This window comes from Vicugna pacos, unplaced genomic scaffold (genome assembly GCF_048564905.1).
Source record: "Vicugna pacos unplaced genomic scaffold, VicPac4 scaffold_21, whole genome shotgun sequence".
In the NCBI taxonomy this organism is placed as follows: domain Eukaryota; kingdom Metazoa; phylum Chordata; class Mammalia; order Artiodactyla; family Camelidae; genus Vicugna; species Vicugna pacos.
In genome coordinates, this window is record NW_027328742.1 from 18,291,042 (window position 1) to 18,304,093 (window position 13,052).

A 13,052-nucleotide genomic window follows, 5' to 3' on the forward strand; every position below is an offset into this window, starting at 1 on the left:
CCTCTATGCTGAGCTGCTGTAGTTGCAGTTGCGTAAGCTTCTAATGTGTAATATACATGGTGTAGTGGAAAACACAACTGCAACGATTCCGTGTGTCAGCTTTAAGTTGTGTTGGTTTTGGTTTTGGTCTTTTTGTGTGTTCGCGTTTCCTTTTCACAGTCTCAGCCTCCCTGCTTTGAGTCAAAGAAAGAAAGGGATTGTGAAAGGCAAGACGGGGTTTAGCCCTGGAGTTTGGGAATTCACTCACAGGAACGGTTGACTCTTCCCACAAAGGGTCAGGGCCAGTGTTTGTCTCTTGCACCACACAGTACAACCACAACTGCAGTGTCTGGGTATTTGCAACCATTAGTGACCATGTACACACAGCAAACATACTTATTAGAACAAACCCTTTGGGATTTTAACTAAATGTAATCGTGTTAAAAAAATAAGGATGATGTACTGGAATTAATTTTGTTAGGTTTGTTTCTTCTAATCTTCTTCTGGAAGATTCTCTTGCCTGATTATTTCCCCATCTTCATGCTGTTAAATGTTTTCCTGCTGTTTGCATTTTAGATCGGAGTTCGCAAAGTGTTTCTGAAACACTGGCATGCCAACCAGCTAAATGACTTGTGCCTGCAGCTGCAGAGAAAAGTTATCACCTGCCAGAAAGGTAACAACTCCACGCTAACGCTTCTGAACTTTGTTAAGGTGTGAAATACAAAATCATTTAGTGCACCCCCGAGTTTAAATGCTCGTGATGCCTGCGTTATAGTGGACCCTGACCCAGCACTGTGTCCATCCGTCCCTAACCCTGGGGTTAGCTAGGGTTAGCTAGGGTTGGAGTTAGGGTTAAGGTTAGGGCTAGACACTACGTTCAGGCAAATAAATAGATTTAGGAATTTAGGGAGCTTTATGGCTAAGTTTGCTATTTGCCTCTCTAAATCAGTGTGCAGGGTCGGCTCCTGCTTTGTTTGGTGGTCATTCCGTCTGCAATTCTGTATCAAATTTTCACCTAAGTCATGATTTGGAAGAGGGGATACACATATCTTTTAATTTATGCATCCCTCACCTTGAAAATATTCATGCCTGTTGATCCTTCAAGAAGCACAGGACAAGAAGAGTGTGCCTTTCAACCCACAGTGATGAAAAAACCAAAACCAACCAACAGCAAAACCACGTGGCCCTCAGGTGCTGCTGTAGAGCCGGCTCCCGGGTCCGCTCAAGTTGGAGGACTGCCACCCCAAGCAGCCAGACCTCCTTGCTGTCATTCTGCTGTGCCTTGGGAAAATCCTTGCCTTCGTTTTTCCTTCGTGAAGGGGTGATAATGTTTGGGCTGTTATCTTTGATAGCAGACAGTATCTATTTCATTTTAACTTTGAGGACGTCCATGTAGAATTTTTTTTTTATTGAAACCCAAGTGACCATCGAAAATGGGTACATTTTAAAAATCATAACTGTGCTCAGGCTGCAAGGGGGACCGCTCACAAGGCCAGCGCTCGGCCCCTCGGCCATGGGGTCAGCTGAGAGTTCCACCGGACCCTGCGTCACACGCACACAGGGCGGGTGTCAGATTCCCCTGGAAATCCTCCTGCGTGAAGGATGTGTATGTGCCCTGTCTTCCCTCGGGGTGCCCACCAGAGATTTCTCTCGTAGTGGGTTACAAATATTAAATTGCTGTGCCCTACAGACCTGAATGACAGGAAGTGAGCAGGCCTCTGGTTCCATCTTCACCTCTAATGATAAAAATCGAGAATGCTTTTTGAAAAAAATGGCATCAAGATAAAAACCGTAACTTACCATTGCATCAATGAAATAATGGCTATCAAAGCATTTTTTTTTAAATTACAGGCTCTTCAATGCAAAGCGTTAATTATTGATTTTTATTTTTACATTTCTTGGAGCCGTTGCTTCAGTACTTGGGGCTAGTATGAAATTTCCTCAGAATTTATATCATCTGGAGTCATTTCCAGTTTTTCTAGAGTTCTCATTTTTTCTTTGTAAATATTGGGTGGAAGACAGCTGTAACTTTCCATCTTAAATTTAATCATTTCAACTTCAAATTATTCCTAACAGAAGTTCCCCTCTGACTGTAACGCATTCACTCCATCCTCCGTGAAATTGTCAGAAAGAACAAGTATCAATTATCTATTTGTGGCAAATGTATCTGTATTATCTCTTATAAAAGATACCACCTTTTAGCAACTGGTATAACAACTTTAAAGGCTTTTTGATGACTGGGAGCATGAAGTGTGGGAAAACCAAGTCAGACGCAGGACGGTGGATTCCTGGGTAAACATGGAGCCAGTGAAGGTCTGGCTGTAGTTGGAAGTCAGAAGCCTGGCGGGTCCATAACTTTATTCCAAGAGATTAAACGTCTTGAATGTACCCTCACTCTCATTTTCCGAAAGTCAGTGTCTCAGTTTGTCTTTTTAATGTAACAAGAATGAGCAAGTGAGCAGGCCAATTTGAGTTCTCTCCCTCGGTGTGCCTGTCACCTGGTTAACACTTCTGCATTTTATTCCGCATTTTATATTCCTGAAAGTCTGATGGTACCTTTTACTGTTTAATTATTTTCTCTTTTAGATTAGTTCAGCACGGCTGTTTTCACAGTTGATACAACCGCATTTCGAAGGAACTAAACATTTAGTATTGCCGTCTGAAGAAAAAAAAAAAGCCTTGTGCGTTTTAGATGTCTGCTTATTATTTGCCTCTGAAGACAAAAGTATAGAAAGTTGTATCCAACTTTCCACATCCCGCTCAAGGAAAGGCGTCTGAATATCCTAGACATGCAGATACGCGCGCAGTTGCCGTCCTGTAGCCAGGGAATATTTGAAAGCACTTAACGTTTTACAGGGATGTCCCCTCCAGATGTGAATGAAGTGTCTTTGCTACATGTGTTGGTTTTCCCTGCAGCTATAGCTCTTCCCTTAATCCAAACAACTCCTTCCACCATTAGAAACTTAGAAGGGATGCGTCCTAGCATCAAGTGGCCCGAACTGGAATTCCTCGCCCTGCACCTGTCACGGCATCCCTGAGCAGGGGCCATCCTGCTTCTTGAGTGTGCCCAGGGGCTGAGAGCTGACTCTCTTTCCCAGGAGATGCTTGATGCATTTACAACCTGTGCTCACTGTTAGAAAGTTCTTCCTCATACTGATCCCAAATGTGCTCCCCTGCGACCTCCCTGTTGAGCTCTGCTCCCTGAAAGCTACAGACTGCAGCTACATGGCTGGTCAGCAGAGTTTGGTCTCATAAGGACAGAAATTTGAATCCACCTCTAGCCTCTGCCGGTTGTGTTCACCTGGAGTTGTTTTCTTAGCCTCACTAAGCTTCTCTTCCTTTGGGCACAAAATGGAGACACCGGAATGTTAATGATCATTGAGTTTGTGCCCAACAAGATGGACTAGAGTTCACGGCAGTGTCTTTAAGCGGTGGGCGTGATTTTAATTTTCAAGTCTTACATCTGTTACTGACATATCAGTGCTTTCAGAGTGTCTTCATTCACCTGTTTCCCCCAGTTCGTGCATGACCTTCTGGCCCTGCTTCCCCGGAAAGCAAGAAGGATGCCCCGTATTTCTACGCTATGTCTTCCTGGAGTCGTAAAGGCAGTGTTAGTCTTTCTAGGAGTTGAGTCACAGTCTTTTTTTAATTGAAGTATATAGTCAGTTACCGTGTGTCCGTTTCTGAGGTGCAGCACACAGGCTTGCTGGTAATACGTGTGTAGCGTCTGCAAAGCCTGCTTCATGAGCCTCAGGCGTTTCTGTTAGAATCTGTTAGAACAAAGCGTGATCAGTACCTCCCCAAAGGGTCTGGTCGGAGCTCCACCCAGAATTCTCTGGGTTTGGACTTTGTTCGTTCCCACTGATCTGAATGCAGTCCGTCAATGTCCGGCCTGTGTTACCACAAGAAATGTGGTATTATTATAACATTACCTGCACCATCTCATCCGGGGTGAGGACTTTTGCCTCTAGTGTTATCATCACTGAATTTAGGTATCTCTTTTTAACACAAGATTAGAGTGTTTCAGTCAAGTCCTAGTCTGGGTTCAATACGCTTTATTTCATAGCTGCCCGGACGTGAATGTATCAGTGACTTCTGTTGCTGTCCCTCTGGGTTTCTTGCTTCTGCTTCTCACGTCTGACCCGTGATTGTGTTCTTTTGCCAAAGTTATAAGAGGGTTTTTAGCACACCGGCATCTGCATCAGAAAAGGAGCATCACGCAGCAGGAGGTCACGTCCATCAGGAGCTTCCTGCAGGTCACAGAGGACATGGGGCTGAAGACCTACGACGCCCTGGTGGTTCAGAACGCCTCGGACATCGCCCGCGAAAACGACCGGCTGCGGAGCGAAGTGAACGTGACCTTCCACGAAGAGAAGGCGGAGGCCAGGACCACGCAAGGGGGAGGAGCCAAGAGGTAAGGCCAGACTGGGTGCGCCTGCAGCCACCCCTGTAGCAGGTCCCGTGGAGCTGGAAGATGCCGAAGGAACTAGCCCTTGGCCTAGAGTTCGTCAGATGTGCTGGCACTGAGAGGAACAGGCCTGTGTGCAATCACGGTGTGTTAGGGGAGACCCCCTGACATCTGAAAGGATGCTTTTCCTGGGCCTTCCTTCCGTGAAATAGATGCTCTGTGTGCTAGTTAATCACATAAAATAACTGATTCCCCTACAATGCTTGCCTCTCTTACCATCTCAAGCACAGTTTTAAGGCATCTAATATTTCTGTCTTAGCGAAAATGTACAGCTGGGTTCTCCATCTTTATGCAAGTGTCATGGATATAAGGCTGACTCACAGGAACTTCTGAAAATCTGAAGTTCCCCGGAGTGGAGACGCCACGCCAAAACCGTGAGCGCGGTGAAATCAGGCAACAGTGGCATGCGCTGCGTTTCCCTAGGGAAACATCTTTGCCAAGGAGGAGCACTTTGGGGAAGGTGTTATTTTGAAGTTCACGGATGCTGAGATTGGAATAAACACGTGGGGCCCACCAGGCCCCTCTCCACTTCAGCGTTCTTGCCTCTCTGTGACACCCATGATTTACAGCCCTCCCCGGGAGGCCAAGGACCTGGGTGCTTTCTGCCCTAATTTGCTGTCAGAGAGATGTTTGTTTTTCCCCAGGAACTTGGTAAAGTCTAGTGGTTTCTCCCAGAAAACGGTTCCCCTTCGCCTTGACCGCCTGTGTCAAAGGATTTTTTATTAAAGCGGAAATGGTGATGTCTCTCACTAATTAGCTTCAAACATCTCAGTGATTAAATACTGAAAAAATTCCCTTTGTACGGAAAACTGTAATTAAACATTACAGGGAAAACAAATTATCCACTGAGTGCCACGCTTTCATCTTCAGCTAGTTCATTTTCTACACGGGCGTCTGACTTGGCCTCGCAGTGGATCCCAGCCCTGCTGGTGCCCTGCTGCACAGAGATGTAATTACAAAAACAAACGCTCAGAGACTGCATGTAAAAGAGCACATTGGCATCTCCTTGGCACATGATCACAGTGACATGTGAAGCCAGAGGAATTTTTTTAAACCAGATAACTATTAATTTTATATGACTTCCAGAATAATATTTATTATCTTCTCTGCTGGAGCTAACCAGCCACCCCAGTTTCTCAGTTTCATTATGTATTCATTTGCCCGATACAAAATTAAGTGAAGAAGCATCTGCCTATTTATTTACTGAACACCCGCAGCTCCCTGGGCACGGGGCAGCCAGATGGAGTAATAGAAGAGAAATAATAATTCTGCACATAATTAAATAACTGCTGATGGAATTTAGGTGGCAAGGAAAAGAGAGACAGAGAGACAGGGAGAAGGTGAGTCTCTGATAGTCTGAAGTAAAGTGTGTCCACCTCTGCAAGGGGAAGCAGTGCCGGCCTCCAGTATCTGATGCGTTAGTAGCTCTCTATTAAGATGGATTTCCCAGAAATTATCATTCAGGTCGAAATCCTGGCATTTTGATTTGCTTAATAATCAGAGTGTGAACAATTCCTTCAGCCCATGCCTGAGAGCACACGTGGCCCTCCTTGAGACGTCTGTGCTTGTGTGAGATGTTTTCTAAGAGCTCATGATGAGCGTCCTGCGGGCGTATTTATCCTGAAGCGGGGCTGGAAGGGCAGGAGGCTTTCCCCCGTGTGCCGTGACCAGCAGGCATCCTCCAGCCACTGCAGGAAGCTCTTTACCAAAAAGCCTTGATTATGTCTACTTGAACTGGTTCATTGTTACCGTCTGAACAATGCATCTGGGTCTCTCTGGTGGGGCCGTGTGTGTCTGCTTCCTACCCTCCTCCAGAGCTGAAGACAAGGGTGGACCCAGGCACTTCCACTGCAGCTCCGTTCCCGTCCCCATGGTGGTGGACAGTCTGGTCCAGTCCCTGGCTGGCGCGTCCACCCGGTCTCCGTCTCTGCACTCGGTGTTCGGCCTCGATGACAGCTGTGGCCTCCCGTCACCACGGAAACAGCCTCTGCCCAAGCCAAAGAGGGACCCCACCACGCGGCTGAGCGCCTCCTATGAGGCTGTGAGCGCCTGCCTGTGGGCTGCAGCCAGCGGCTCGGCAGGTGAAGGTTAGCTTCGGGAGGGAGGGAGGGAGGGAGAGAGGGGTCCACCCTCGGAGGGAGGGGTCCGCCCTCCCCCCCCCCGCAGGGAGGAGCCCACCCCACTCAGTCGCAGATGCTTGACTTTCTTCCAGCCTTGGAGTGCCATGGCAGTCATGTTGCCCTAATATATTTTTAATAAAATTAAATCCATTGTCGGCTTGCTAGGGGCCCTTTAATCATTAAATATAAATAATATTTATTCAAATCTCTAAGCCTCTTAGGGAAAAGCTACTTATGTATCATTTCTTTAACTCTTATCACAACTTCAGCATTGAATGAGGAGCCTCAAACCAGAATCATTCAGAAAGTCTTATGGTAATGCTTAGGTGGAGAGGTAGAAAAAATTCATCTCTTTGGGGAGAAGAGTACAAGTGTGTGCGTTTTAGCATCGCTGGTAACAAGGACAATGACAAAAGGGGAACATGGCGTTAGAGAAATCGTCTGGAGGACAGTCTTCAGGTGCATAGCGATGGCAGCTTGGGCAGAAAGTGAGGGCTGTCCACAGAAACACGCCTTTCTCCCGTTCTCCCAAAGGACTCCACAAACCAGGAGGGACCCGGAGTCCACGCGGGTCGTGCACACTCCCTGAGAAAGCAGGCTGGTCCCATTTCCACCAGTAGTACTTGCAGACCAGTGCAGTGGATTTACAGTGCAGATCTCAAAAAGATGGGGAGAAACAGGAGACGGGGGGCATATTGGGGAAGGAAGACCACATCTCAAAGGCTAAGCCTGATGAGATGGGAAAATGTGAAATAAAGACTCAAGACGGCATGAGAAATGGAAAAAAAACAATACGAAAAAAAGATCGAAAGTTGCACTGTATGGAAGATGGAGGCCACCCAAACCTGAACACCAAATAAACCCTAGGTTTGGATAAGGAGGCCTCAAAATACCCAGGAAGTCTAAAATTGCTTTCAGTTTGTGTGCACAGGGAATGTTCATCTGTCCTAGAGTTGAGATTTCGGAGAAATTCAGGTGCCAGTGTGTCACATAAGTGTGAAAGGAGAGAAAATATTGAGTATAAAGTTGAGTTCTCTCATGTGCAGCCCCAAAACAAAACAAAACAACCCCTCAGTTTAAAAAAGTCACTCCAGAACCACAGGAGATAAAAATCTATATAAAAGCAAATGACGGGGGGGGGGGAATGGTTAGAAAGAGGAAGCAAGAAAGGCCACAGGTGTGGAACGCTGAGACTCCAGCTACTGCGAGAAGGCGCGGAGCTCCTAAGGCTGCTGTTTACAATGCGTTATGTGACCACTAGGCTTGCAAGACTTCTGTATAAATTGCAGGTTCTCAGAACCTCATTTCAGCTCCCATGCGGCTCTGAGATGCTCTGGGTGTCTCCCCGCCCCAGGGGATGTCACACCTCGGAGGCTGCTGTTGGTTCCTTCTTCAGCATCTGCTGCATTTGTCCTTCCTCCTCATCCTGCTTTCCCTGCAGCCACCCACGCACCTCCTGCGGCTGCGGGCGAACTCCTGCCTTTGGGCATGTGCTTTAAATGGGCCTTTAAGGATAAAAAATTCACCTGATTGATGGGATGGAGCAGGTGCGCCGGCTAGTTTTTGTAGCTTCGGAATCAGACTTAAATTCAGATCAGCAGTGCCCTGGATTTCAATAAACAGGTCGTCAGCAGTGGCTCTGTTCCCACCTTCATGCTGAAGGTGTCCAGAAAGTCGCAACTAACCACTTGTGCCATTTCAATTTAAAATAGTTAAAATTAAATAAAATTTAAAATTTAGTGCCTCAGTCCTTAGTTCCAAGTACTCAACAGCTGCAGGTGTGGAACTTCCCATCCTGCCAGAAGGTTCTAGCAGACAGCACTGATTTCAAATTCTTATTTCTATCACCAGGGCAACGCTGAGTTTTTGTTTTTTTTTTCCTGCGCCTAGTAACAGGTCCCACAATTATCCTTCTTCTGCAAAAGTTAGGGAGGAAATCTGTTCATTGATAAAAATGCTCTGTGAACTCTCCTCACAAGAACAAGAACCACCAGTAGAGTTCAAGACCTTTTCCTTCACAAGTAAAACTGCTCATCCATTCAGAAGGTTGTCAGGTGAAAAGAGATCCGCGGAGAACGAAGGCCAAGAGTCTTGGAGGAGCCCGTGGTCAGGGTGCGTTGCAGTCCAGCCCTCCACACGCGCCTCTCTCTCAGGTTTTCATCCAATAAACACGGAGTCGTAAAGCGAGGCGGGCCGGTGGGCTTGGGTTTTTTTCACTATCTTTGCGCCTGAAAAGCTGGAACCAGTTTTATGGGCTGATAAATTTTAACACTTGTTTGCAAACTATTAACAAGCTGGAGCCAACTATTTGAAAGTCTGATTTTTAAAAGTCTGGGGTTGCTCTTTGCAAACGGAGACAAGGAAAGGAAGACCAGGGTCCCCACTTCACTTTTTCTTTGCCAGGGAGCTCTGAGCTGGGAGCTTTTCTAGAAAGTCGAGTCTTTAAATCCAGCGTGCTGGCCTTCTCCCCAGCACGGCGACGACTGGATGGTCAGGTTTCTCTTGGGCAGCTGTAGGCTCCAACATTGAACCCTGGCCACGTGACCTCCTCACTCACCCTCCTTCACGCTCCAGTAGCCCAGCCCTTACACATAACATCAGAGGAGGAATCCATATTTTTTCATCGCTGTGCAGCCTCCCTGTGCTCCTTGGCGCTCTCTTCTCCATGCTGTCACTCCGCTTCTGTCATAATCCGTGTGGCCATTTTTCTTCCCCCTGGTCTCCGAGGCCCTCGGGGAGAGGCCAGGCTCGTGGAATACACTGAATTCATACGTGTTGAATGGACAGATTGTGAAACAGACAGTCACGTTCTCCTGTTACATCCAGTGACACGCTCTCAGGGCAGCGTTCAAGGAGAACCTCATTTCTGTCATATTTCAGGTGTTAGATGAAAATATAAAGGGGCTTCTGTGAAAAATAAGTCAGCAAACATGAAGGGTTACACTTTGGAACTTGCCAAATTGTGCTCGTTTTGATTGATTGATGAGAAGCGAATTCTATTTTCATGAAAGCAGTACAAGAAATATATTTCTCTAACATTTATTTATTTGTTCTTAATGAGTATTTATTAAGTGCCTACTGTGGTCCAAATGCTATTCTAGAATAAATATATAAACAAGACAGTAAAAAAAAAGGAAGCTAACAGTATTTCCAAATTAAGCCACACAGCTAACCCATTCTTGTACTTACGTATATAAACTGTGTTTTGCGGGAAATGGAGCTGTATGAATATTTTCTTGATATACAAGCTTCTCTTTTCTTTTTTCTCACATATTTAATATGCAGACATCTCAGTCTGAGTGAGAAGGGGCCCCGATAACTCGTGTCTTGTTACAAAGTCACTGACACGCCTTGGCAAAAAATTCAAAGGGGAAGTATTTCGTACAAGAAAATTTTTATCTCCTAACAGAACTTAAAAATGACACAAGTCATCACACAGTAACTCTGGTAAGAGTCAAGTTTAAGAAATAATGAGAGGGCTGAGAATGTGGCATTTGTCCCTGAAGTTACTGTCAGGACAGTAAGACTTGCCTAAAGGTGGTCTGTGACCATGAAATATCCACCTGACCCCATCTCACTGACATCATCAACTCGTCCCAAATGCTTTGCCCGTGAGTCTTAGGACTCAAACAAATTGTTAAGAAAACTCTTCATGTGAATTCATTTTGAAGAGCCCTTAAGTGCATACTTGCAAGTGAACAGTTATCCAGGGCTTGTGTGGACACACGCACGCACACGCACACACGCACACGCAGGCACACAGGAACAGCCATGAAGCCAGATTAGGCTCTGATTCTCTGACTGTGGTGGTCTCATTCTGGCTGATGCAGAAGGAAGAGCTCCAGGTCCCAGCCCAGACACTGCAGCTCGGCAGTCATGGGGTATTCCAGGAAGTGCGCTACCCACACTCTGTTAGGCAGCCCAGGTGACCCGATACCGAGGGACCCCAGACCATGCTCTGCAGAACTCGTGATTAATTTCTGGTTCTGTGGTAATAACATGATGATGGTGGTGACAGCTGACACTTGCTAAGTGTCTAATCTGTGCCAAGCACTATGCTGAGTGTCTTCACTCCCTAGAACTACCTGATGGAGAGAGACTGTCATCCCTCTCCAGATGAGGATGTTGAGTCAGGGAGCAGTGTGTGTCCTGTCCCATGTCACACGCCCGAGCTTTGGACCCAGGCAGTCAGATTCTAGAGAGTCTGTTTCTCAACCACTTCCTGACAAGCCATGCTACTTTCATTTATAATCATTTAATACAAAAAAAAACTTTTCTCTGCATCTAAAGCTTGCCTTGAGGGAATATCATATCAGCTATCCATTGTTGCTTAACACAGCCTCCAGACTTAGATATCTAAATAAAATGTCATCACTTTATTATTGTCTTAGGTTCTGGGTGTCTAGTGAGCTCATCTGAGTGGCTGTCACTCAAGGTCCTCCATGAAGCTGCAGGTGGTGGCTGGAATCGCCTGAAAGCCAGTCACTTGCATCTCTGGTGTCCTAGACATCTGGGGACTGGGACTCCTGGGCCATTTCTATGTCTAGGTGGCTCCTCCACTTGGTTTGAGTAGCCTGGCAGCTTCAGGGCAGCTGGACTTTTTCTAAGGAGAATCAGTGAGTCAAAGGCACATGCGCCAGAAAGGAGAATGCCCCAGGCGGGAACTGTATTATCCCTTATGAACCAGCCTTGGAAGTCAGGCGGCATCTCTTCCACCACTTCCATCCACCAGGCAGTCTCAAAGGCACATCTAGGCTTTAAAAAGTGAAATAGATTCTACCCCTTGGTAGGACTGGGAACATACTGTGGTTTTCAGAAAATACAGACAGTCTCAGTCCATCCTCTGGACAAAACAATTCACATCCCACCTAAATATAAGAGGCACTCATGCCACCCCTCCCCCAGAGCCTCAGTCCATCATCACATCAAGTCAGTCCAGGGCCCAGATCACACCATTGAAATCAGATCCAGGTATCCTGGCTGCTCGGGTAAAGCCCCTTAGGTGGAGGCTCCCCCAGTACTGTCCCTAACTCTCTGAAGACAAGTTACCTGTTCTCTACACTACTTTTTGTTTGTGCCTTGATTAGGATGTAGTCCCAGTGTCTAGGAAGTGTTTTCCATAGCAGTTAGGGCCATGCTCTGGAATCTTGGCTTGCCTTTGGATATTATTTCCTCACCCACAAGAGGTGACTCCTGTTTGGTGCTGGTAGTTTTCTCAGCTTGACTGCTGCTCATAAAATTTTAAAGCACCGTAGCCTCTTTATTTTGTATTAACTCTACCCTTTTCAAGGCATAGCTGATACAATTCCTTTAAAAGCTTTGTGAGTTTCCTATGAATCAATTTATAATCCACTTCATTAGTCAAAAGCTACATCCACAAATCTTTTTAAGATAATCTCTTCTCTATGTTTTTTTTGTTTCTTTTTTTGTTTGTTTTATTTTTTATTTTTTTTTTTACCTGCAAGGTTTCTGTGGGGCAATACTCTTGATATTCTTAGAAGTCCTGTGGTTTTGTTACTTTGAAAGGGTCCAGTGAAGCACCACCTTAAATCTTTCTGAGGTCTTAATAAAGGGGTTTATAGTCACCTTGGCTTCATCTTTAGATCGTGTTTCCCTGAAAATGCCCGAGATTTATTCTCTGCTTACAAATCATTTCTTAACTTCAGAGCTTTTTGCTATCTGGATGGCCTGGCAGTGAGAAACAATTTTATTTTCAAACTCAGAAAGTCCAAACTCCTTTATAGTTAATAGTTCTTTCTTTAGATTATCTGTTTTTCTGTAGGCAGCTGGGAGAATCTAGGGGGCCGCTTTTACACCCTAAAAACCTCCCTACTTACATCATCCAGGTCCACAGGTGTGTCATCCAGTTCCCACTTTACTGCAGGTGACAGTGTTGCTAAACTTTCCACAAAGGTGTAAAAAGGCTTATGTTTCCTTCAGGACCCAGTGTCTTCCTCACTTTCCTTTAAACCTCACCAAGAGCTTTCCTGAGGGTCATGCTTCTGCTAATAGTCTCTTCAAGACTCCCCTGGTCTCCATGACCCTGTAATAGCAACATTACAATTGTGTCTGGTTCACTGGCTTTCTGGAAGAAGCTTACGAGTGGCTGTGTCTTAGCACGTTGAAAGCCTGGGGTAATGCTCTTCTGTGACAGAATGTGCAGTTTGGGTATTCTGTGCTCTTAAAAGTTGGCTGCTTTGGGGGAAACCCTGAATATACTGGCATTCAAAGATGTCCCCTGAGTTAGAAAATGAACTGTGTCCTTTTCCATTCTCACTTGGAGGGCTGCCGTTTGTTCCATGCTTGCAGGGTGTCAGCATCTGAGCTCAGCCCTGACATGCAGTGTCTGTTTTACCTCTGAGAGAGTCACTGATATCACCCCGTTATGCATGACTGCACTGAAGCCTGGAGAGATTTGATCAAGACCTCTTTTTAAATTGTAATTTGCACCAGTGCCATCCCTGCAAACACACACAAACACACAA

General features: G+C 45.9%; 1 protein-coding gene across 1 annotated transcript in view; it reads left to right on the forward strand.

Annotated features, from left to right (window-relative positions):
• The window catches only part of LOC140694373 (unconventional myosin-XVI-like), a 272,327-nt gene that overhangs the window by 203,596 nt on the left and 55,679 nt on the right, over window positions 1-13,052 (forward strand). Inside the window, exons 22-24 of the mRNA XM_072957644.1 lie at window positions 556-652; window positions 4,147-4,393; window positions 6,263-6,534. Coding sequence (XP_072813745.1) covers window positions 556-652; window positions 4,147-4,393; window positions 6,263-6,534 — 616 coding nt within the window. The remainder of the gene's footprint in view (window positions 1-555; window positions 653-4,146; window positions 4,394-6,262; window positions 6,535-13,052) is intronic.